Source organism: Hippocampus bargibanti, linkage group LG04 (assembly GCF_051943395.1).
Source record: "Hippocampus bargibanti isolate YZ-2025 linkage group LG04, ASM5194339v1, whole genome shotgun sequence".
NCBI lineage: Eukaryota > Metazoa > Chordata > Actinopteri > Syngnathiformes > Syngnathidae > Hippocampus > Hippocampus bargibanti.
Genome location: NC_142737.1, coordinates 2,555,080 through 2,579,532, shown reverse-complemented (window position 1 = coordinate 2,579,532; position 24,453 = coordinate 2,555,080). Strand labels below are relative to the sequence as shown.

The window sequence follows — 24,453 nt, the reverse complement described above, 5'->3', positions numbered from 1 at the left end:
AAGCTCTCAAGGACACTTTACAGTCACAGACAAGCATAGATACAATAATAAATAAAATACAAGTAAAAATCGAATACAATAAATAAAATACACTTATGAATCGAAACAAGAGATAGAGCTATACAGAAAAATTTAAATAGTTTTGAGATGGGATTATAGGTGGGAAGAGAATCGATGTTACGAATGTTGGGAGGAAGTGAGTTCCAGAGTTTGGGGGCAGAGCTGAAAGCTCTGTCCCCCATCGTGCTGAGACGGGCGGGGGGGCACACAGGTGGAGCGAGGAAGAGGATCTAAGGGAACGAGAGGGAATAGAAATTTGAGGACTACATAAACATTCAATGCAGTGTAAGAAACATGACACTCATTTCTCATTAGGAAAAAAATAGTTAATCCCTAAATGATATGGGTCTGGAGTTATCTGAGCTTGAAATGGGGGCAGCTGTACAAAATACAATATAATGCAAATATGTTGATTTATGTCGTGCTTTAACAACATCTGAAGCTGTAACAAAACGCTAACATGGACAAAAGGCAAATGCTGCCCCCTTGTGGAAGAGGTCTGACCAGCGCTTTATCGGCACCCCCCCTGCAAGAAAAAAAAATACAACCCGAAAAATTTCGAGAAGGCCGCTCTATGTCACACTTGCTGTCCCGTCGTGGTCAGGGAAAAACATTGCCAGCGGTCTGTCGGCAAGAAAAAACAAAACCCGAATAAATACTGGAATGGCGCCAACATCATGCTTTTCAAAATAAAAGCAAAATTAAACAATAAATTCGGGAACGGCAGTGAATGAGTTAACCAATAACACCCCACGCGAAATTTGGCTCCACCGTGATATAAAAAGATGTTAGCGCTCCGTAGAAATGCATGGAATTTTCAATGGATGTGAACCACATGCCCAAAAAAAAACGCTAAAACGTACGCCATTGCCGACAGAGTGCCGACACGGTGAGGATGCTGTCTGCCACGCAGCAGACGCAAGAGGAGGTGGCGAGGACCAAACAGCAGCTGGCGTTTGAGGTGGATCGGATAAGGCAGGAAGCTGATATGAAGGTTGGTGTTCGGTCGTCGCGGGAGTGTCAACTTTTCATTCGAAAAATTATTTTTTTTATTTTTATTTTTTTTACAGGTAGAGGAACAGAAATTTGAGATGGAGAAGCTAAGAAGAGAGCTGTCGGAGAAAATGGCGGAAATAACCCGCATCAAGGCCACTTTGCAGAGCAGTGAGATGGTAAGTTTTTGTTTGATGTCCATCGGTGATTGTGGGTTTTATTCTATACAAGCGAGTTGCGTGGTGTTGATGCTTTATGACCCCCCCCCCCCTTTTCAATGCAATGCCGACCATTTTTGACGCCAACCTGGACTGTATTTGCAATTTAAAGAACATTTTGCGGGTGTCAATTAATCCCACATTTTCACCTTTTTGTACCACCTTTGACCCCGAAACAAATTGTTTGTATTGCGATGACCAATTTCTGTTTAGTTCTACACTTCCTGTTCGTCTTAGATAGCGAATAGCTAGCGAATATGTAGCTAATAGTTAGCGAATATGTAGCTAATAGCTAGCGAATAGGTAGCTGATAGCTAGCGAATAGGTAGCGAATATGCAGTTGATAGGTAGCTGATAGGTAGATAATAGGTAGCTAATGGCTAGCGACTGGCTAGCGAATGGCTAGCTAATAGATAGCGAATAGGTAGCTGATAGCTAGCGAATATGTAGCTGATAGCTAGCGAATAGGCAGCTGATAGGTAGCGAATAGGCAGTTGATAGGTAGCTGATAGGTAGATAATAGGTAGCGAATGGCTAGCGAATGGCTAGCTAATAGATAGCGAATAGGTAGCGAATAGGCAGCGAATAGGTACCTGATAGCTAGCGAATAGGTAGCTGATAGCTAGCGAATAGGCAGCTGATAGGTAGCGAATAGGCAGTTGATAGGTAGCTGATAGGTAGATAATAGGTAGCTAATGGCTAGCGACTGGCTAGCGAATGGCTAGCTAATAGATAGCGAATAGGCAGCGAATAGGTAGCGAATAGGCAGCGAATAGGTAGCTGATAGCGAGCGAATAGGTAGCTGATAGCTAGCGAATAGGCAGCTGATAGGTAGCGAATAGGCAGCAAATATGTAGCTAATATGTAGCTAATAGGTAAATAATAGGTAGCGAATGGCTAGCTAATAGATAGCGAATAGGCAGCGAATAGGTAGCGAATAGGCAGCTAATAGGTATATAATAGGTAGCTAATGGCTAGGGACTGGCTAGCTAATAGATAGCTAATAGATGGTGAATAGCTATCTCGCGAATAATAATACATTTAATTTATAAGTGCCTTTCAAAACTCTCCAAGACACTTTATAGTCACAGGATATTTTTTCTGCGGGTGAGCAGCGGCAGCCACACGCGCCAGCGTTCACTCGACCCGGAAGTAACATGAAGTAAAAAAACAAAAAATTAAATAACAAATAATATGACAATCGGTAACTATTAGTACTTGAGACGTGAAACAAAATGGCGGAACCAACGATGAACATCCTTAAAGATCGTGTAAATGAAACAAACACCAGAAGCACCCCAAAACAAATACAAATAAAATATTTAAAAAAAAACAGACGTTTATGTATGTATTGCATTGTATTTTGTACAGCCGCCCCCATTTCAAGCTCACGTAACTCCAGACCCATATAACTTAGGAATTAACTATATTTTTCCTGATAAAAGAAGAGAGCTCAATGTTTCTTACGCTCCATTGAATGTTTATGTCGTCCTAAAACTCAATATCATGTGAGTCCTGCAATTTTCACAGAATATGACAAAAACCCTGGCACTGGAGTGCACACATTTTTTTCCACATCGTCTGGCAGTGAATGAGTTAAATGCCGATATCGTGATTCCCTTTCCGACATCTCCTTTCTTTTGCAGAGTTCTTCTCAGGTCAACAGCACCATGGTCGCCCTACAGGCGGAGAAGGAGCGGCTGATGCGCTCGGTGAGCGAGAAGGAAGCCGAGCTTTCGTCCGTACGCCAGAGCGCCCAGTTGCAGCAGTCCACGGTGCAGCAGGAGAAAGACAAGAACAACAAAGAACTCAGCGAACTGCAGGCCAGGCTTCAGGAGAAGGTGGGCAGGATACATTGACGTCGTTTTGATATTTTTGGACGCAAATAATCCAAATAGTTGCTCGCACGCAGGCCAGACAGGAGGAACTACTGAAGCAGAAGCTCCTGGACGAGCAGTTTGCTTTGCTGCAGGGCACCGTCACGGAAGCTGAGAACATCATCCAAGATGCGGTCGCCAAGCTGGATGATCCCCTCCATATCCGATGTACCAGCTCCCCAGGTCACCATCAAAAACCTCTTTTTCAATACGCAACACCTGGTGCTCTTCGTGAAACGCCAAAAGATGGTGGCAAACTCTCTCAAATAGAAAAGTAGTCTTGATGCCAAATAGTGACCCGCCCCCACAATGCATTTAAAGGACAACCGACACAACGTTGCGTCCATAATTTGTAAAATCACTTCAAATGACTTCTACTGACGTCACGGAGGGAACGCCCCTGACCGAGAAAGCGACACACAATCCAATCCTAGTAACTACTGCTGACAGTAGTTACTTGACCTTTTGTGGCTTCACATATAAGGCGCACCTGCGTATAAGTCGCATGGTCATTTTCTGATGAAAATAAAGAATTTTGGGTGTGCCTTATACACCGGAAAATACGGTAAATAAAACTTCTTCTTGTATGTCCAATGCAGATTACCTCATCAGTCGAGCAGAGGTGGCCTTGAGCTCCATTGATAAAATGAAAAAAGGCCAAGCGGACTATGCCAAAGACATGAAAGGTAAACATCTCGTCGTAAAGCGGAATCATACCCCCAACCACCATTCCCCCCCCCCCCCTCCCCGGATGACGCGACGTTATTTTCTTGCTTTCAATCAGACGCCGGTGCGCTGCTGAAGTCGCTGACTCACTTCTCCCACGCCGCCGCTGACACCATCGTCAACGGAAGCGCCACCGCGCACATGGCGCCCACCGACCACGCCGATCGTAAGACAGACGTAATTATTGGATAGAATGCTCGCTAGTGAACCTGGATTGGATTCGCCTTTATGAGTCTCGCAGTGGAGAAATGTATATTTGAAAGGAGCAAAGGGATGAAAGTAAGACGAAAAGGAAGAAGTAGAAAAACAAAATACAGGAGCTGCTGTAAAGGCAGCCAATCTCACTGCGCCATCTTGAAGTCAAAACAACAACAACAACAAAAACATATAACACACAATTTTAAGCACATTCCGCACCCTCTTTGTTGCATGAAGCAGTCCTCGATGAAAGAGGAGTGGATCAAAGTGTCCTTTTCACCAGTGGATCAGGGACGTCATGGTGGAATGTGCACGTCTGCTACAAGCTAAATGTTGAAAGCAAACATGAAGCTGTAGCATCCATTGGCGTAAAGAAATTGTCTCGCATATGCTGTCCACGTAAATAATAATACATTTCATTTCTAAGCGCCTTTCAAAACTCTCAAGGACACTTTACAGTCACCGGATATAGTTTCTGCGGGTGAGCAGCGGCAGCCACACGCACCAGCGTTCACTCAACCCGGAAGTAACTAAAATAGATAGAAAGCTAGCTAGCTAATAGATACAGTAATAATAATAATACATTTCATTTCTAAGCGCCTTTCAAAACTCTCAAGGACACTTTACAGTCACCGGATATAGTTTCTGCGGGTGAGCAGCGGCAGCCACACGCGCCAGCGTTCACTCAACCCGGAAGTAACTAAAATAGATAGAAAGCTAGCTAGCTAATAGATACAGTAATAATACATTTCATTTCTAAGCGCCTTTCAAAACTCTCAAGACACTTTACAGTCACAGGATATTTTTTCTGCGGGTGAGCAGCGGCAGCCACACGCACCAGCGTTCACTCAACCTGGAAGTAAGTATCGGATGTAACTGGCGCCAATGTTGTCATTGATTGCCATGACAACAAAAGTACAAATTATTAAACACCTTTACAAAACAACACGCCCAAATAAAGTATACTTTTGTTGTCATGGCAACCAATGACAATATGTCCTTGAGTTTTGAAAGGCGCTTAGAAATGAAATGTATTATTATAATTATTATTATTATTATGTCTATGGCGCAAATAAGGAGACGGGTGGACGATAAATGACGAATGAGACATTGCTCCACCTACAGGACTGACGGAGAACTGCAGAAGCTGCGCCACTCAGTCTCTTCAGTACTTGAAAGAGCTGAAGTCCAAAGGCACGCTACTCAGGGCCGACCCGGCCTCCATCCAAGTCATCATCCACAAGATCCTGGGCCTCGGGCAGGTAAGCCGGCGCCACCAAAGCGTATGATGACGAGCCGATACGCGCGTGAAGCGAAATTGCGTTGCTTCGACGTAGGAACTGCGACCCAAAGGCATGGACGTCCGTCAGGATGAGCTAGGGGATCTGGTGGATAAGGAAATGGCCGCCACCTCTGCCGCCATTGAGGAGGCTGTCCGAAGGATTGATGTAAGTTGGACTGCTAGCTAAAGTCGGAGGAGTGCGTTGGGTTAGCGGTGTGGGGGGTGTTGGATTCGTTGGTGTCCATTTTGTTTTTTTTGCGGGGGTGTACATGTGTGTAACTCTTCAGGTGTGACGTGTTTGGTCATTAGTGTGTGTGTGTGTGTGTGTTTGCTTGTTTGTTCCTGAGTATGTGCGTCCTTGTGATTACAGGAAGTGATGAATCAGGCGCGGAAGGATACGTCGGGAATCAAACTGGAGGTCAATGAAAGGTTTGTTCATTGGAATCTAAACAACAATTTTATTAACAAATCGATTTTAAGAGGTATTAATACATTGGATGGATGAATACATTGCTTAAATTGTCTTATTGAAACTTCAGGATCCTCAACAGTTGCACAGATCTCATGAAGGTATGCTTGACATCCCTGTTTTCACCCATATTTAATTTAATGTTATTGACGTTTCATTTTAATTATATTGTAATTTTATTTTAATTATATTTTATTTTTTTGTCATTTTTATTATTATTATTTTTATTTAATTTGATATTTAATTGTCTTTTATATTTTATTTTCATTTTATTTTTTGTTTATATTTTAATTTTATTGGCATTTTCTTTTCTTTTGTTTTATTTTCATTTTATTGTTTTTATTTTATTTTAATCGAATTTTAATTGCGTTGTATTTGTATTTTATTTTATTGCACTTTATTGTATTTTATTTTTTCTTTTCATTTTTTTTTTAATTGTATTTTCTTTTCTATTTTCTTTTTAATTTAATTTTAATTGCATTATTATTGTATTTTTATTTTATTTTCTTTTATATTTTATTTTCATTTTATTTTTTGTTTATATTTTAATTTTATTGTTATTTTCTTTTCTTTTATGTTTTATTTTCATTTGTATATTTTTATTTTAATGTAATTGTAATTGTATTGCATTGTTTTTATTTATTTTCTTTTATATATATTTAAATTTTTTATTTAACTAAATTTTAATTGTTTTCTTATTGCATTTTTATTTTATTTTCGTTTATATTTTCTTTTCATTTGATGTTATTACGTCTCTTAAGGAGGCGAAACGTCCGAAACCTTCACATTTGTACAGATGACGGCTGAAGAAACCTTCTCATTGATTTTATGTTAATTTTTTTTTTTAATTTTAATTGTATTCCAATTGTATTTTTCTTTTCTTTTATATTTTATTTTTTTTTATTTTTATTTTACTTTCATTTTATTGTCATTTTCTTTTCTTTTATATTTTTTACATTTCGTTGTAAATTTATTTTAATTATATTGTAATTTATTTTTTATTTTATTTTAATTGTATTTTTATTTATTTATTTTATGCATTTTATTTATTTATTTATTTATGTATTTATTTTTTTTATTAATTTGGTCATCCTCAATATGTGTTGTCGTTTACGTCCCCGCATAGGCTATCCGCATGCTGGTTCTCGCCTCCACGGAATTGCAGAAGGAAATCGTAGAGGGCGGCAGGGTCAGTGGCGTCACCCTTGGCGATTCCTTGGAAGTTTCTCCCCCTCCACCCCAAAAAAAAAAAACGTTTGCTTTTGTTCAGGGCGCTGCCTCCATCAAAGAGTTCTACGCCAGGAACTCTCGCTGGACCGAAGGACTGATCTCTGCGGCCAAAGCCGTGGGCTGGGGGGCCACGGAGATGGTGTAAGTTCCACTTGACGCCATCTTCCCTTCATTCGCTCAGAGAACCAGATAGCTATCTATTTTCTGTCAATTAGCTATCTAGCTAGCTAGCTGGCTATCTGGTTGTCTATTCATTAGCTAGCTAGCTAGCTATTTAGCTATCTACCGGGTGAGCTATCCGGCTGGCTATCTATTAGCTAGCTGGCTAGCTTTCTATCTACATTAAAGTCTCGTTATATCGATATTCAAGGGAGTCCGAAAAAATATCGATATAACCGGGACTATCGATATATCCGATATCGATATAACGAGACTTTACTGTATTTGAGTTATTCCTGTTTGAGTGAACGCTGGCGCTTGTGGCTGCTGCTGCTCACCCACAGAGAAAAAAAAACCGATCCTGTGACTGTAAAGTGACCTTGAGAGTTTTGAAAGACGCTTAGAAATCAAATGTAGTATTATTATTATTATTATTATTATTATTATTATTATTTCATTAAATGTATTTTAGTATTATATTATATATTTAGTAAATGTATTTTAGTATTATTATTTTTCATTATTATTATTATTATTATTATTATTATTATTATTTTATTTTTATTATGATGATGATTATTATTATTTGTATTCCTGTATTATTATTTTATTACTATTTTTTATTTGATTATTTATTTTTTTATTATTTTATCATTAATTATTATTATTTTATTATTTTGTTGTTGTTATATTTATTTTTATTATTTTATTATTGTTATCATTATTATTTTATTTTTATGATGATGATGATTATTATTATTTGTATTCCTTTATTATTATTATTTTTATTATTTTATTATTTATTTTGTTGTTATTATTTTATTATTTATTATTATTTTATTATTTTGTTGTTGTTATTATTATTATTTTATTTTTATTATGATGATGATTATTATTATTTGTATTCCTTTATTATTATTTTATTATTTATTTTGTTGTTATTATTTTATTATTTTGTTGTTGTTATTATTTTATTATTATTTTTTTATTATTGTTATTATTATATAGCGTCCCCGTTTTTCTCCGGCAGAAATTCCGCCGACAAGGTGGTGCTGCACACGGGCAAATATGAAGAGTTGATCGTCTGCTCCCACGAGATCGCTGCTAGCACTGCGCAACTGGTTGCCGCCTCCAAGGTAAAGTGGCATAAAAACGGCGCTTTTTGAATCATATTTTGCGCGTATTACCCGTCTCATCATCAGAATCCGATTTCTTTCCTCCCGTTGACCGTTCCGCTTTCAGGTGAAAGCAGATCGTCACAGCAAGAGGCTGACGGTGCTCCAGCAAGCCTCTCGCCTGGTCAACGAAATGGCCGCCAAAGTGGTGGGCTCCACCAGGACGGGACAAGAAAACCTAGATGACAAAGGTAAAACACGCCCTCTCCGTCGCGTCTGCGTGTTTGGTATCGATACGATTGGATCGTTGTGTTGTGTGTAAGCAGATCCCATGGACTTCTCTGGGATGTCGCTCATCAAGTTGAAAAAGGAAGAGATGGAGTCGCAGGTAATGGGATAGCGATTTCGCTAGCATTTTCTGTTTTGGGCGCAATGACTCCAAATGGAACATGTGGTGTTTTTTGCTTGTTTTTGTATTTGGTGTCTCAAGAAAAACTACATTTGTTTATTTTAAGGCCAAAGTATTCCATGAAAACATTTAAAGGACAACCGAGTAGAGTTTATTTCTTTAATTACAATACAATAGCACATTTATTATGCATGAAAAACGGTATATTTTGTGTAGTTTTAAGGCTTATTTAGTCGGAAATTATGTTTTATGGGGACCTTGGAACGGATTATTCTCATTTTAATGGTTTCCTATGGGAAATTAATTTTTGGGATACACACTTTTCGCATTACACTCTGTCTGGGAACCAATTAAGTTTGTATGCCAAGGTACCATATTATTATTGTCTGAAATATCTTTTTTTTTTCTTTTTTTGTAAAACGAAGCCTATTAAATAAAATTCCCATTCATTTCATTTATCACGCCCCTTTCAATAGAACATAAATGACAAGGAGAGTTATCAATTAAAAAAAAAAAGGAATTTGCAATGACATGCTTAAGAAATAACTCCAGAAAGACAAATTAGGCTCCATTTTTACTAGCTGCAACTTCAGTCCGCGCTTGACGCCCCCTGTTGGTTTGAATGTGCCAATGTTTTTTTTTTTTTTTTTTTTTTTGCAGGTGAAGGTGCTGGAACTGGAATCTCAGCTCGATAACGAACGTCTACGTCTGGGCGAGCTGAGGAAGCAGCACTACAGTCTGGCAGGCGTCCCCCTGGATCAGCTCCAGCTGGACGACGGCAACGGCGATTCCGACCCGTCGTCGTTGATGTCCATGCCGCCTAAATTTAACAAGCCGGCGCTCATGAAGAAGCCCGCCTTGGCTCAGAAGCCAAACGTCCTGCTCAAGTCTCCGGTAAGTCTTTGGAAATCAATGGCAAGCACAACACTTATCTATCTAGCTTGCTATCTATTATTAGCTGTCTATTAGCGAGCTAGCTTTCTATCTGAGTTACTCCCGGGTTGAGTGAAGGCCTAGCTCGCTATCTATTAGCTGTCTGTCCGCTAGCTAGCTTTCTATCTGAGTTACTTCCAGGTTGAGTGAAGGCCTAGCTAGCTATCTGTTAGCTATCTATTCGCTAGCTAGCTTTCTATCCGAATTACTTAGCGCTCTATTAGCTAGCTAGCCTTCTATCTGAGTTACTTCCAGGTTGAGTGAAGGCCTAGCTAGCTATCTGTTAGCTATCTATCTTTCTATCCAAGTTACTTAGCTATATATGAGTTGTCTATTAGCTAGCTAGCCTTCTATCTGAGTTACTCCCGGGTTGAGTGAAGGCCTAGCTCGCTATCTATTAGCTGTCTGTCCGCTAGCTAGCTTTCTATCCGAATTACTTAGCGCTCTATTAGCTAGCTAGCTTTCTATCTGAGTTACTTCCAGGTTGAGTGAAGGCCTAGCTAGCTATCTGTTAGCTATCTATCTTTCTATCCAAGTTACTTAGCTATATATGAGTTGTCTATTAGCGAGCTTGCTTTCTATCTGAGTTACTCCTGGGTTGAGTGAAGCCCTAGCTCGCTATCTATTAGCTGTCTGTCCGCTAGCTAGCTTTCTATCTGAGTTACTTCCAGGTTGAGTGAAGGCCTAGCTAGCTATCTGTTAGCTATCTATTCGCTAGCTAGCTTTCTATCCGAATTACTTAGCGCTCTGTTAGCTAGCTAGCTTTCTATCTGAGTTACTTCCGGGTTGAGTGAAGGCCTAGCTAGCTATCTGTTAGCTATCTATCTTTCTATCCAAGTTACTTAGCTATATATGAGTTGTCTATTAGCTAGCTAGCCTTCTATCTGAGTTACTTCCGGGTTGAGTGAAGGCCTAGCTAGCTATCTATTAGCTGTCTATCAGCTAGCTAGCTTTCTTTCTGAGTTACTTCCGGGTTGAGTGAAGGCCTAGCTAGCTATCTATTTGCTAGTTATCTTTCTATCCAAGTTACTTAGCTGCAGTATCTATTAGCTAGCTAGCTTTCTCTCCGTGTTACTTCGAGGTTGAGTGAAGGCCTGGCTAGCTATCTGTTAACTATCTATTAGCTAGATAGCTTTCTATCCGAGTTACTTAGCTACAGTATCTTTTAGCTGTCTATTAGCTAGCTAGCTTTCTATCCGAGTTACTTCCGGTTTGAGTGAAAGCCTAGCGAGCTATCTGTTAGCTATCTATTAGCTAGCTAGCTTTCTATCTGAGTTACTTCCGGGTTGAGAGAACGCTGGCGCGTGTGGCTACCGCTGCTCACCCACAGAAAAACTTTTTCTGTGACTGGAAGTGACCTTGAGAGTTTTGAAAGGCGCTTAGAAATGAAATGTATTATTATTAGCTATATAGCTAGCTACCTAGCTATTTGAGTCAGGAAACATTAGCTGTCTCTCTAGCTAGCTATCTAGCGAGCAATCTATTAGCTAGCGAGCTCGCTTTTTATCTATTTGTGGTTACTTCCAGGTTGAGTGAACGCTGGCGCATGTGGCTGCCGCTGCTCACCCACAGAAACACTTATCATGTGACTGTTTTGTGGGCGTATGTCTTTTTTTTTAATTCTCGAATAAATTCGGGACTGGCAGTGAATGAGTTAATTTGACTGATATTTTTGTAATATTTAAAAAAAATTATGTTCATGTTTTTTTTCAACTGGCTTTATTTTGAAGATTTTCATTTTAAATACATAACATTTTATTATTTATCTTTTATTGATGTTTTTTTTTGTTCTTTTAATTGTAAAATGTCCTTGGGTGTTCTGAAAGGAGCTTGGAAATTAAATGTATTGTTATTGTTGTTATTATAAAATGCCATTCTTTTTTTTTTTTTTTTTTACATTTTTGAATTCTTTATTTTTAATCTCGTCTCTAATCATTTGTTTCATATTTTCTTCTGTATGAGTTTTTTTGTTCACTTCTAACTGACTTCATTCTTCTTTTTACAGTTCAAATGAAAGAAGAAGCACAAACAAATGACGTCATGGAAGAACATAAAATGCCTTAAAGGAAAACGAGGGAGAAAATTTACCATTTCGGTCACTTGCTGACAATCCTGCTCTTGTATTGGTCATTTTTTTTGGGACCAGAAATGCTTCATATTCCTTTAAATTCATGCCTACATACAACTGCGGTTTATCTGTTATTTTATTTTGGCATTAAACAACCCATTCAACATTTTTTCCCTCTTTTTTTTTTAAGGATTTTGCAAAAATTCTTGAGAATAACAAGACATCTTTTTTATTTTACACCGACCTGCATTGACGACAGTGTCATCCTATCTGCAAAAAGATGTTAATTCAAAGGCCTTTGGAATGTACTGCACGGAAATGTTTCGTGAGTATTGATTATTATTATTATTATTATTATTATTATTATTATTATTATTACTATTATTATTATTATTATTACAGTAAAGTCTCGTTATATCGATATTCAAGGGAGTCCGAAAAAAATATCGATATAACCGGGACTATCGATATATCCAATCCTGCGGCATGTAAATTTTCTCCTTGCGTTCATAGAAATAGTATCGTAATAAGGAGTACTATCAATATAACCGATATCAATATAACGAGACTTTACTGTATATATTTTATGTTTATTATTATTATTATTATTAATAATAATAATTAATGTAAAGCAATACGCTTGTACAGCAAGAATAATGTATACATATCATCTGGAATGGATACGTACGCTACACGCCAATCACATGTAGTTGCTTTATTTTTTTAGGATGAATGTGGTTGATTTACCTCTGGGAGTTTTTTTGTTTTTTTTTTTGTTCTTACAGGTTACTAATTATGATTGCATCCTTTTTCTATAAACACCCGGCTCGAGATGGAAATACAGTAAAGTCTCATTATATCGATATTCAAGGGAGTCCGAAAAAATATCGATATAAACGGGACTATCGATATATCCGATATCGATATAACGAGACTTTACTGTAGTTTAGAAAAGATCATGGTGTTTTGTCCTTATCCCAAATGTAAAGGTACAACAAATTAAATAAATATTTAATTCAATGACTTGGCTTTTTTTGGGGGGGTTGGGAACAACCTAAACCGACACCATTTTTTTTTTGTTTCCTAACTGACATCAGAAAAACTTTTATAGCATCTAATATACCCAAAATAATCAGGCTGATATTTTTAGTCAAATGCAAAACACCAATAAAAATGAGTTAAAGTCTCCCAAAACTACTTCAAAATGACCCCAGAAATGCCGAGTTTCAGAAGGTCCCGCCCCCTTGTTTGTGATGTCACACCAGGACGTCTTGCCTTGCTCGAGAATCAAAACAATGGCTTCAGATTCGGAGAAGATGCTTTCTTGTTACTCATTCAGTTATGAATATGATTCAAATAGTTCTGAAGAGGAAAGCGTAAATGTTTGCAATTGATTAAAGAATTTATTCCGTGCCATTTTGAGGCAATAGGAAGGGGAAATGTAGCACTAAAAAAGAGGCATAAAATGGCGAGAAAGCTCCGTGTAAGGAATTAATCAGCCCGTTTCCACAGGCTGATTAATTCCTTACACGGAGCTTTGTCGCCCTCTTCTGCCTCTTTTTTGGTGCAACACGAAGTTTTCAGACCTAACAAGTACAGCAAAATGCATTGACGTGATGGAAGGACTGCTACAATGTGTCCTTTTTTTCGGTCAGGGGCGTTCCTTCAGTACGGACTCGTCACCAACTCAAAAACAAGACGTCCTGAAGACTCAGCGCGAGTCTTAAAACGTAAAATATAGCTATATGTGGTGGAATCTTTGTAAAATACGCTCAGTAGAAGTCATTTGAAGTGATTTTACAAATTATGGACACAACTTGTCCGGAGGCGTCGGTTGTCCTTTAATTTAATTTTGGATACTTTCACACATGATTTTAATACAATACGATACATCGTAATTTATATAGCGCTTTCACAACAGCTGCCGCTATACCAAAGCGGTTCACATAATAGTCAACATAATTAATTCATAAAACTCAATGAAACCATTTCTTTCATAGTTTTTAAACATTTTAATTCGTCGAATTGTCAACTATATTTAATTATTTTCTATGATTTTAATACAATACAATACAGTACATCGTAATTTATATTGCGCTGTCACAACAGCTGCCGCTATAACAAAGCGCTTCACATAATAGTCAACATAATACATAAAACTTCATGAAACCGTTTCTTTTATAGTTTTTTAATATTTTAATTCGTTGAATGGTCAACTATATTTAATTATTTTCTAAAAACATTGATCCGTTTGTTTTCCCAAAAACGACGAACGAAGCACCTGAAATCCGATTCCGACTCGTTTCTCCGGCTAGCTAGCAAGGCACGACAGCTGCGTTCACCAGCTGCTGTAAAAATCCCTACTCACGTTCAATTTTTGATTTTAGAGTATAGATAGATACTTGTAAGAATATTTTGTTCTAAATATTACACAGTTCTGTTATATTCAGAACATTTACAGTAGTTTATACGCTGAAATCGTTTAAATTAATCGTCAGTCGGGATCGATAATGTTTGATGAATACGAGCTTTGTCAACGGTGTCAGAAATACGAGCTTTGTCCTGGACCGTGAATGCATCGTCAAAAGTTAAAAGTTGAACCTGTCAACAAACTCGACCACAAGTCGTCGAACACTCGTCGTGTCCCTTTCCAGTTTAGAATGTAACACGACCGTTCAATGGAAAACATTTCTTTTCGCGAGACGTTAAATTATGTCTGCGTTGGAGAAACCATGGTCCGACCTGACCGTGTTGGACGTGTACGACATCGCAGCTGTCCTTGCGCACGAGTTCGAACGAACCATCGAGCGCTTCGGCTGTGAGACTCTAACCGGCGTCGTCCCAAAAGTGGTTCAAGTTCTGGAGCTCCTGGAGACGCTGGTGGGCCGCCGCGTCGACTCCACCGCCGGCGGGCAGGAGGTCGACGAACTGCGGCGGGAGTTGTTCCGACTCCGGCAGGAGCGCAGCGACAGGGCCGCCCAGGAGAGGAAGCACCACCTGGTCAGCGAATAGAAATCCGATCGACCCCCGCATACTCGCGATTCACCGATTTTAAACGCCCCGTCACATAACAGTCAACTAATAGCTTCCCTTATAAATGATTACAATTCCCGTATAAAAGTTGTAATACGCCATACATAATTTGAAATGATAAAAAAAACGCTAATACAAGTGGAAATGCAGTTTACTGCGCACGCGCACATTATGCTTTCATTATCGACCGTACGCAGCGATAAAAAATATATACATATGATCGAGTATTTCTTTTGCTCCCCGTATTAATGATTTCAATTCCCCTTATTAAGCGATAATAAACCTTACAAACACAAACCGACACGTAATTATTTACTTACAGTAAGAATAAAAACGGATAGAATTGGATTGGATTTGCCTTTATTCGTCTCGAAGTGGAGGAATTTCACAGCAGCAGTTATGAAAGGAATGAAAGTCAAAAGAATGAAAACAAAGAGAATAAAAACAAAGGTAATTTGTTTACATTATTCTATTCAAAAGTGGCTCTTTCGATCGTAAAATCCACTTGTAGCAACTTTTACGTCTTTTTACACAGAACGAAAAACGAAAACTGACGACCTTTTGTCGACGATCTTATCCATCCAGCGTATTCACCATGGTGACTCTCCCATTCTTTTTGGTGGCGATCTGATCCTAGAGTTTGTCTCTTCTTACTTGGCGGTTCTCGCATGCTTACTTCTACTTTATAACTAGTTGATTCCTCGATTGCAACACAAATGCCGGACTTCAAATACGGAAACGGACATACAAAATCAAACGAAAACAATGTGACGCGCATGCGCATATCATGCTTCATCAATAGAGACTCGATCACCGCGGAATTTTTTTTTTGTGTATAAAAGTTATTATACGGAGTACACCATTCAAAATGATGAAAAAAAAAAACGTATAAAATATGGGGAAAACATATAAGTTGACAGGTATGAATAATTTATAATGTTTCTTTTTTCTTTTTTTCTTGTCAGGCGTTGGAACAGGTGGAAGACGCGTGGAAAGCCGAGGTTGAAGATCTCCTCTCGCAGATGTCTCAGCTTCAGGCGGAGAACAAAAAGTTGCTATCCAGTCGAGTTTTTAACAAAGCCTCCTTCGATGATCGGGACTCGTGCCAAAAAGATGAGGGTGGGTGTCGATGTTGACAAATGACAGTGATACCTCTGTTTACGAACCCCTTGGCTTACAAACCTTTCGGTTTACGAATGTAACATTTATGAAAATCTTACCTTGGCACACAAACTATTTTTCGGGATACACACGGAGCTGCCACAATGAGTGATGTGTCGTTCGCGAACAGCCCATTCTCCCCTCCTAACAAGACAATGGCAGTTGGCTTGTTTTGTCCTCTATTCCCCGCCCCCAGTCTTCGGTTAAAGCCACGTGATTGGTCAAAACAGTGAAATTTGGACTCGTTTCAACTTTGATAGTTCAAAAGAAGAGTGTAGACTGCAAGGTTAAAATCCCATCAATCAGGCTCCACAAATAAGCTACACAAGCCATCTGTACACTTGATGCAAAAAGCTATCAACCTAGCTAAACAGAACACAATTTATGAGGAACTAGGTAAAATTATCACAGAGAAAGCACATACAAGCAATCATTCCTCAGGATGGTGAAAGAAGGCTACATTCCTCATCAAGTGTTTAATGCTGATGAAACCGGCCATTCCATTCCATCAAGCCATCAACAACCATCACAAAGGTAAATAAAACGATTTTATTATACAGTACAGTTTATTTTATTATAATACCCCAGCACATTTATTATACATAAAATAAGGTGTATTTTGTGTAGTTCTAAGGCTTATTTAGTAGACAAATGATGTTTTATGGGGACCTGGGAACGGATTATTCTCATTTTAATGGTTTCCTATGGGAAATTATGTTTTGGTATACACACTTTTCCTTACACACTCTGTCTGAGAACAATTAAGTTCGTAAGCCAAGGTATCACTGTGTCTTGTAAGGACATTGCTTGTGTCACTTTACATTCAGTCACGTGGGAATGCCCAATTTGTGTTTGCTTGTCGATGCCCAAACATCAGCGTCCAAATGTGGGCAGACACAAGCTAGCGCAGGAGGTTATTTTTGAAGACGCTGTTGTCATGTTGACACCAACTATATTTACCGAAGCACGCAAACAGTGCAACGCTATAGTTCCTCTTCTAAGTACAGTGATAACTCTGCTTACGAACGCTTTAGCTCACAAACCTTTCGCCTTACGAACATTAAATTCGCGAGAATATAATCTTGGCATACAAACTAGTTTTTGGTGGACGAACCAAACCACACAGCGCCACAGTGGCTAGCGGACTAGTTTCCACACCCACTTTCTTTGAGTGCAGATGTGGTTTGTTATCGAGTGGGGTACTTTTGCTAATACGGGACCGAAAAAGACCCCACCACAGGCTAGTGTTCAGCCAAAGAGGACACAAAAGAAAATTACGGTCGAGCAGAAGAAGGAGATCATCGAAAAACACAAATGAGGTGTGCGTTTGTGTGACTTAGCGTCTCAGTACCAGTATGCTAAGTCAACCATTGCTACGTGTTGCTAAGGGTGTTTCTGTGTTGTCTAAGCAACGGTCAATAGAAGAGGTTGAAAAACTTCTGTTGATTTGGACTAACGAAAAGCAGCTAGCAGGGGACAGTGCGAGTGAGTGTATTATCGCCGAGAAAGCACGGCAACTTCACTCGGATATCATCAAGAGGCAACTACATCAACGACCATCACAAAGGTAAATAAAATGACTTTATTATACAGTTCAGTGTATTTCTTTAATTACAATACAATAGCACATTTATTATACATAAAATAAGGTATATTTTATGTAGTTTTAAGGCTTATTTAGTCAAATTATATTTTATGGGGACCTGTGAACGGATTATTCTCATTTGAATGGTTTCCTATGGGAAATTAATGTTTGGAATACACACTTTTTGCCTCATACACACTTTCTGGGAACCAATTGAGTTCCTAAGCCGAGGTATCAATGCATAATGCATTTTCACAGGAATGACGGAGAGGGAAAAGCAAGTGATGGCGAGGCTCAACAGGTTGGTGGAGAAGCAGAGGCACGAAATTCAGGCCAAAGAAAAGGAGCTGACGCTAAAAAACGAGGATGTCGAGGCCGTAAGTGTCTTTGGCGACCCACACAAAAAAAAAAAGGCTCACAATGAATAGTGAGTTGAAGCTCCAAGTAATTATCTAGCTAGTTACCTAACTAGACATTTGCTATCTAGCTAGCTAGCTATTAGCTATATGGCTATCTATTAGCTATAATAATATACAATACATTTCATTTATAAGCGCCTTTCAAAACTCTCAAGGTCACTTTTCAGTCACAGGATAAGTTTTTCTGTGGGTGAGCAGCGGCAGCAATACGCGCCAGCGTTCACTCAACCCGGAATAACTCAAATAGATAGAAAGCTAGCTATCTCAGAGATAACTAGCTAGCCAGATCGCAAATAGATAGCTAAATCGGAGGCCAGCTAGGTAGCCAGCGAGATAGCCAGCTATATATCTAATAGACAGCAAATACATAGCACATAGCTAGCTAGGTAGCAGCTAGATAGCTAACAAATAGCGAAATAAATAAATACCAGAAAATAAATACCACCCATCACCTATGTCCTTAAGAGTTTTGTATGCAAAGTATTATTATTATTATTATTATTATTATTATTATTATTATTATTATTAGCTATCTATCATCTAGCTAGCTAGCTTTCTATCTATTTGAGTCACTTCCGGGTTGAGTGAACGCTGGTGCATGTGGCTGCCGCTGCTCACCCACAGAAAAAAAACTTATCCTGTGACTTTAAAGTGACCTTGAGAGTTTTGAAAGGCGCCTATAAATGAAATATATCTCACATCCGACTTCCGACCTGCTCAATTTATGACCACCTCTACTTACGACCACGACCTCCAGACACTATTTTTAACATTTTAAGAGTTTGTGAGTCATTTAGCCTCCCAGTCTCGATTCAACATTTTGAATGGATTTCGACTTACGACCATTTTGAATGGATTTCGACTTACGACCATTTTGACTTACGACCGTTTGGTCGGAACGGAACTCAGTCGCAAGTCGGATGTTACCTGTATATTATTATTATGTATATATATTATTATTATTATTATTGTTCTTCTTTTTCTTCTTCTGCTTCTTCTTCTTCTTATTTTTTTTATTATGATTATTATTATTATTATTATATCACATGTTGATCAGAAATAAGACCACAAAAAAAGTCCCACGAATCCAGAAATGACACAAGAAGTCGGCCATTTTCATTTGAATTGGTCATTCATTGACATCCATTGCCGCTTCTTCAGCCTCCTTGCATTAATTCCCGTTGTCCATTCAGCTCCAGATGCAGCAGAACCGTCTGATCCGCATCAATCAGGATCTCCGTCACAAGCTCGGGACGATGGAGCTGCACAGCAAAACGGCCGTACGGCGTCGGGCCGAGCTGGAGGCAACGGCTCGGGCCCGTCAGCGCGAAATGGACGACCTGCGGCAGGAGTTGAGACGGTTGAGGAAAGAGCGGCAGGAGTGGCAACTGGAGAGGGAGGTGGCCGAGATGGAAGAGAGCTTTCCGTCGGAGTCCAAGGCGTCTCCACAGGTGAGAGGAAGGTTTTTGGGAAAAAAATCACATTCGCATTCTAGATTGGTTCGGAGCAATAGTGGGCGAACTCCATTTTTTTTTTTTTTTTTGGTCAGGTTTAAATTACGTATGTGCAGAAAAGAATCATGGCAAGGCGATAAAATCATGACTAATAATTACTCTTGTGACTGTAAAGTGTCCTTGAGAGTTTTGAAAGGTGCTAATAAATGACATTTATTATTATTATTTTGTCTTTTTTTTTTGCTTTTTTTGTTTTCTTGTTTTTTTTGTTTTGTTTTATTGTATTGTTATTATTAGTAGTAGTATTATTGTTCTTGTTATTATTGTTTTAGTTTTTATTATTATTATTATACTGTTTAATTATTTTTTTATTTTTTTATTTTATTGTATTTTATTGTAGTTTATTATTATTATTATTATTATTATTATTATTATTATTATTATTATAGCGATACCTTGGTTTACGAACCCCTTGGCTTACGAACTTTTCGGTTTACGAATGTTAAATTTATGAAAATTTTACCTTGTATTATTGTTCTTATTATTATTGTTTTAGTTTTTATTATTATTATTATTATTATATTGTTTAATTATTATTTTATTTTTTTTATTTTATTTTATTGTATTTTATTGTAGTTTTTTATTATTATTATTATTATTATTATTATTATTATTATTATAGCGATACCTTGGTTTACGAACCCCTTGGCTTACGAACTTTTCGGTTTACGAATGTTAAATTTATGAAAATTTTACCTTGTGTTATTGTTCTTATTATTATTGTTTTAGTTTTTATTATTATTATTATTATTATTATATTGTTTAATTATTATTTTATTTTTTTATTTTATTTTATTGTATTTTATTGTAGTTTTTTTTATTATTATTATTATTATTATTATTATTATTATTATAGCGATACCTTGGTTTACGAACCCCTTGGCTTACGAACTTTTCGGTTTACGAATGTTACATTTATGAACATTTTACCTTGGCATACAAACTTTTTTTCGGGAAACACACAGAGCTGCCTCAATGAGTGATGTATCGTTCGCGAACAAGCCGGTTCTCCTAACAACAAAATGGCAGCCGGCTTGTTTTGGGTCCTCTATTCCCCGCCCCCAGTCTTCGGTTAAAGCCACGTGATTGGTCAAGAACGCAGCAGTGAGGGGTCTCCCCCGCACTCCACCCACATAGCAAAATATGAATATTGCAAGCATCACGGAATTTCACAAGTTTGATTTGCTTTCGCGGACCGAAAAAATGATGTGGCGAGCCGGATTTGGCCCCCGGGCCTTGACTTTTGTACCTGTGCAATAGATAGATACCATAGATGCATTTGTCATCTTTTGTCAAATAGAAACGTTTCCATATATTTGTTATCAAATATTTTGTCTAATAATTTTGAATACTATTTTTTTTTCTTCATATTTATGCGATTTTCATTTGTTTCCATTTACATCTAACATATTTTACGAGTGTCATGCTTGAGCTGTGGTTAGAATGTGCAAATGTCCCTCTAGTTTTGACGTTTCTGTCTCCGTATCCCACATTGAGGCCTCCCACTGCATCATGGCGGACTCGGTATGGGTGGAGTGCGGCGGAGATCCCGACAACTCGCAGAACGTTCCGAACTTCCTCGGAAGCTCATCACACGGAGACGTCAACGCAAGTCAGCAGGACGCAGACAAGTCTGTCTTTTTACCGGTAAGACATAACTAATAAAGACAAAAACAATAACAATAATAATGCTAAGCACCATTTATTTATTTATTTGTTTGTTTGTTTATTTATTTGTTTATCTGACTATCTAGCTAGCTGTCTGTCTGTGTAGCTAGCTATCTAGGTAGCTAGCTATCTATCTAGCTAGGTAGCTATCGATCGAGCTAGGTAGCCCTCTATCTATCTATCTAGGTAGCTAACTAGGTAGCTAGCTATCTAGCTAGGTAGCTATCTATCTAGCTAGGTAGCTCTCTATCTAGCTAGATAGCTATCTATCTATCTAACTAGGTAGCTAGCTATCCATCGAGCTAGGTAGCCCTCTATCTATCTAGCTAGGTAGCTAGCTAGGTAGCTAGCTAGCTAGATATCTAGGTAGCTATCTATCTAACTAGGTAGTAGCTAGCTATCTATCTAGCTATGTAGCTATCTATCTAGTTATGTAGTGAGCTATCTATCTCGCTAGGTAGCTATCTATCTATCTTGCAATCTAGCTAGGTAGCTAGCTATCTATCTAGCAAGGTTGCTATCTATCTAGCTAGGTAGCTAGATAGCTAGGCAGCTAGCTATATAATTAGCTTGGTAGCTATCTAATTAGCTAGGTATCTAGCTATCTATCTAGCTATGTAGCTATCTAGTTATGTAGTGAGCTATCTATCTCGCTAGGTAGCTATCTATCTATCTTGCAATCTATCTAGCTAGGTAGCTAGCTATCTATCTAGCAAGGTTGCTATCTATCTAGCTAGGTAGCTAGATAGCTAGGCAGCTAGCTATATAATTAGCTTGGTAGCTATCTAATTAGCTAGGTATCTAGCTAGCTATTTAGCTAAGTATCTAGCTAGGTATCTCTTTATCTAATTAGCTAGGTATCTCTTTATCTAATTAGCTAGGTATCGAGCTATCTAATTAGCTAGGTATCTAGCTAGCTATTTCGCTATGTATCTATCTATCTATCTAGATACCTAGCTAAATATCTAGCTATAGAGCGAGATAGCTATTTATTCGCAAAATGTGTCCATTTATTTGTTTGTTCGTTTGTGGTAACCTTGGCATACACAGTATTTCACACAATCTTGTTTCATCTGCAGGATAAAGTGCCCGAGAAGGAGGAGGAGGAAGAGACCGAAGCTCCTCACTTCACTCTGCAAGAGCTCCGTGACGTCCTACAGGAGCGAAATCAGCTCAAGGCTCAAGTGTTCCTTCTGGAGGAAGAGCTGGCCTATTACAAAAGGTCCTTTTTTCAAATTAATCAAGAAATTGATCAAAATGACCTCATACGGTAGACGAAAAGACTGAAAATATTCATTCACTCTCTTGCCCGTCCGTCTCCAGTGAGGACTTCGAGGAAGATGTCAGCTCCTTCCTTGATGCTTCACCTTCATCGACGTCGCCATCGCTGCCCTTCCCGGATCAACCCGAATCTGGAATACGCCGCCTGTAAGTGTTACATCTCCCCAAAAAAGAAAAAAAAAAGGATATGTGCGACTTCCGTGCTTTTCCTTTCTAGGATCTTCACCGCCATCATGCCGATGGTCGCCGCCGGTTTAATCGCCGACGACCCGACGCTGTTGCCAATCAGACGCCTTGCTTCCTCTGTATGATTATATTCTTTTTAAAACACAGCGACAACTATCAATACTTTTAAGTCATACATTTGATTTGGTTTTACAATTACTGTACTTGCCAACATGTGGGAAGATACCGACAGATGATCAAGACTCGTGCTATAAAGATAAGGGTAGGTGTTACTGTTGACAAATTACAGTGATACCTCGGTTTACCAACCGCTTGGCTTACGAACTTTTGAGTTTACGAATGTTAAATATATGAAAATTTTACTTTGGCAGACAAACTTTTTTCGGGATACACACGGAGCTGCCTCAATGAGTGATGTGTCGTTTGCGAACAACAAAATGGCAGCCGGTTTGTTTTTGTCCTCAATTCCCCGCCCCCAGTCTTCGGTTACAGCCACGTGATTGGTCAAGAACGCAGCAGTGAGGGGAGGTGGTTTAAACATTAAAGAGACAGGCAGATGACAGAGACAGAGTGACAAATACCGGATAGTTCAAAGGCAGAGTGTGTAGACTGCAAGGTTAAAATTCCCATCAATCAGGCTCTACAAATAACCCGCACAAGCCATCTGTACACTTGATGCACAAAGCTATCAACGCAGCTAAACAGAACACAATTGATGAGGAACAAGGTAAAATTATCACAGAGAAAACATCTACAAGGGATCATTCCTCAAGATGGTGAAAGAAGAAGGCTACGTTCCTCATCAAGTGTTTAATGCTGAGGAAACCAGCCACTCCATTCCATCAAGCATCAATGACCATCACATAGGTAAATAAAATGACTTTATTATACAGTAAAGTTTATTTCTTTAATTATATTTAATTATTGCACATTTATTATACATAAAATAAGGTATATTTTGTGTACTTTTAAGGCTTAGAGAATTAGAAAGTAGAAAATAATGTTTTATGGGGACTTGGGAACGCATTATTCTAATTTTAATGGTTTCCTATGGGAAATTAATTTTTGCGATACACACTTTTTGCCTTACACACTCTGTCTGCGAACCAATTAAGTTCGTAAGCCAAGGTATCACTGTACTTTTTTTATTGAAGAGATAACATGACTTGTGTGTTATTTATTTCTTGCAAATATATTTATATGTGAGAAGTAGAATGATCCAACTGAATTGTTGTCATTTTATGGCTTCAATCAAATCTAGGGAATTTATATCTATCTCTCCCTTGTCCTTTTTTAGTTTTTTAGGCGTACGCTATTTTTCCCCTTTTTTGTGTATTAATAATAATAATTAATTTCATTTATATAAGCGCCTTTCAAAACTCTCAAGATTACTTCACAGTCCCAGGATAAGTTTTTCTGTGGGTGAGCAGCGGCAGCCACACGCTCCAGCGTTCACTAAACCCGGAAGTAATTTAAAATGATAGAAAGCTAGCTCGCTAGCCAATCGATAGCCAACAGATACCTAGCTAAATAGCCAGCCAGCTAGATAGTGAATAGATAGCTAGCTAGTTAGCCAGATAGCTAATAGATGAATCCGGCCGCTCCATTCCATCAAGCCATTAACGACCATCACAAAGGTCAATAAAATGAATTTATTATACAGTACAGTTTATTTCTTTAATTATAATACCGTAGTATTTATTATACATAAAATAAGGTATATGGTGTGTAGTTTTAAGGCTTATTTAGTTTAGAATTATGTTTTATGGGGACCTGGGAACGGATTATTCTCAGTTTAATGGATTCCTATGGGAAATTAGTGTTTGAAAGACACACTTTTCACCTTAAACACACACTTTCTGGTTTCTT

General features: G+C 38.3%; 2 protein-coding genes across 2 annotated transcripts in view; both read left to right on the top strand.

The window, feature by feature from the left end:
* The window catches only part of hip1rb (huntingtin interacting protein 1 related b), a 35,221-nt gene extending 22,464 nt beyond the window's left edge, over positions 1–12,757 (top strand). Inside the window, exons 15-31 of the mRNA XM_088993531.1 lie at positions 938–1,054; positions 1,131–1,232; positions 2,918–3,112; positions 3,184–3,331; positions 3,748–3,834; positions 3,933–4,040; positions 5,198–5,334; positions 5,410–5,520; positions 5,725–5,783; positions 5,894–5,924; positions 6,950–7,012; positions 7,094–7,194; positions 8,243–8,348; positions 8,455–8,578; positions 8,654–8,715; positions 9,397–9,630; positions 11,675–12,757. Coding sequence (XP_088849657.1) covers positions 938–1,054; positions 1,131–1,232; positions 2,918–3,112; positions 3,184–3,331; positions 3,748–3,834; positions 3,933–4,040; positions 5,198–5,334; positions 5,410–5,520; positions 5,725–5,783; positions 5,894–5,924; positions 6,950–7,012; positions 7,094–7,194; positions 8,243–8,348; positions 8,455–8,578; positions 8,654–8,715; positions 9,397–9,630; positions 11,675–11,683 — 1,794 coding nt within the window. The 3' untranslated portion in view covers positions 11,684–12,757. The remainder of the gene's footprint in view (positions 1–937; positions 1,055–1,130; positions 1,233–2,917; positions 3,113–3,183; positions 3,332–3,747; positions 3,835–3,932; positions 4,041–5,197; positions 5,335–5,409; positions 5,521–5,724; positions 5,784–5,893; positions 5,925–6,949; positions 7,013–7,093; positions 7,195–8,242; positions 8,349–8,454; positions 8,579–8,653; positions 8,716–9,396; positions 9,631–11,674) is intronic.
* A 1,581-nt stretch (positions 12,758–14,338) lies between these two features.
* Positions 14,339–23,859, top strand: LOC148898712 (RILP-like protein 1). The gene is made up of 8 exons (XM_088993525.1): positions 14,339–14,737; positions 15,736–15,889; positions 17,775–17,893; positions 19,129–19,386; positions 20,947–21,096; positions 22,197–22,339; positions 22,441–22,545; positions 22,616–23,859. The coding sequence occupies exons 1-8, from the start codon at positions 14,450–14,452 to the stop codon at positions 22,707–22,709; spliced, it is 1,311 nt and encodes a 436-aa protein (XP_088849651.1). The 5' UTR covers positions 14,339–14,449; the 3' UTR covers positions 22,710–23,859.
* The last annotated feature ends 594 nt before the right edge of the window (positions 23,860–24,453 follow it).

Bases quoted from the DNA above. Each gene is read 5' to 3' on its own strand.
- LOC148898712 (XM_088993525.1), top strand. From the start codon at position 14,450: ATGTCTGCGTTGGAGAAACCATGGTCCGACCTGACCGTGTTGGACGTG. The intron at 21,097-22,196 runs GTAAGACATAAC...TTTCATCTGCAG, and splicing joins ACAAGTCTGTCTTTTTACCG to GATAAAGTGCCCGAGAAGGA. The intron at 22,340-22,440 runs GTCCTTTTTTCA...GTCCGTCTCCAG, and splicing joins GAGCTGGCCTATTACAAAAG to TGAGGACTTCGAGGAAGATG.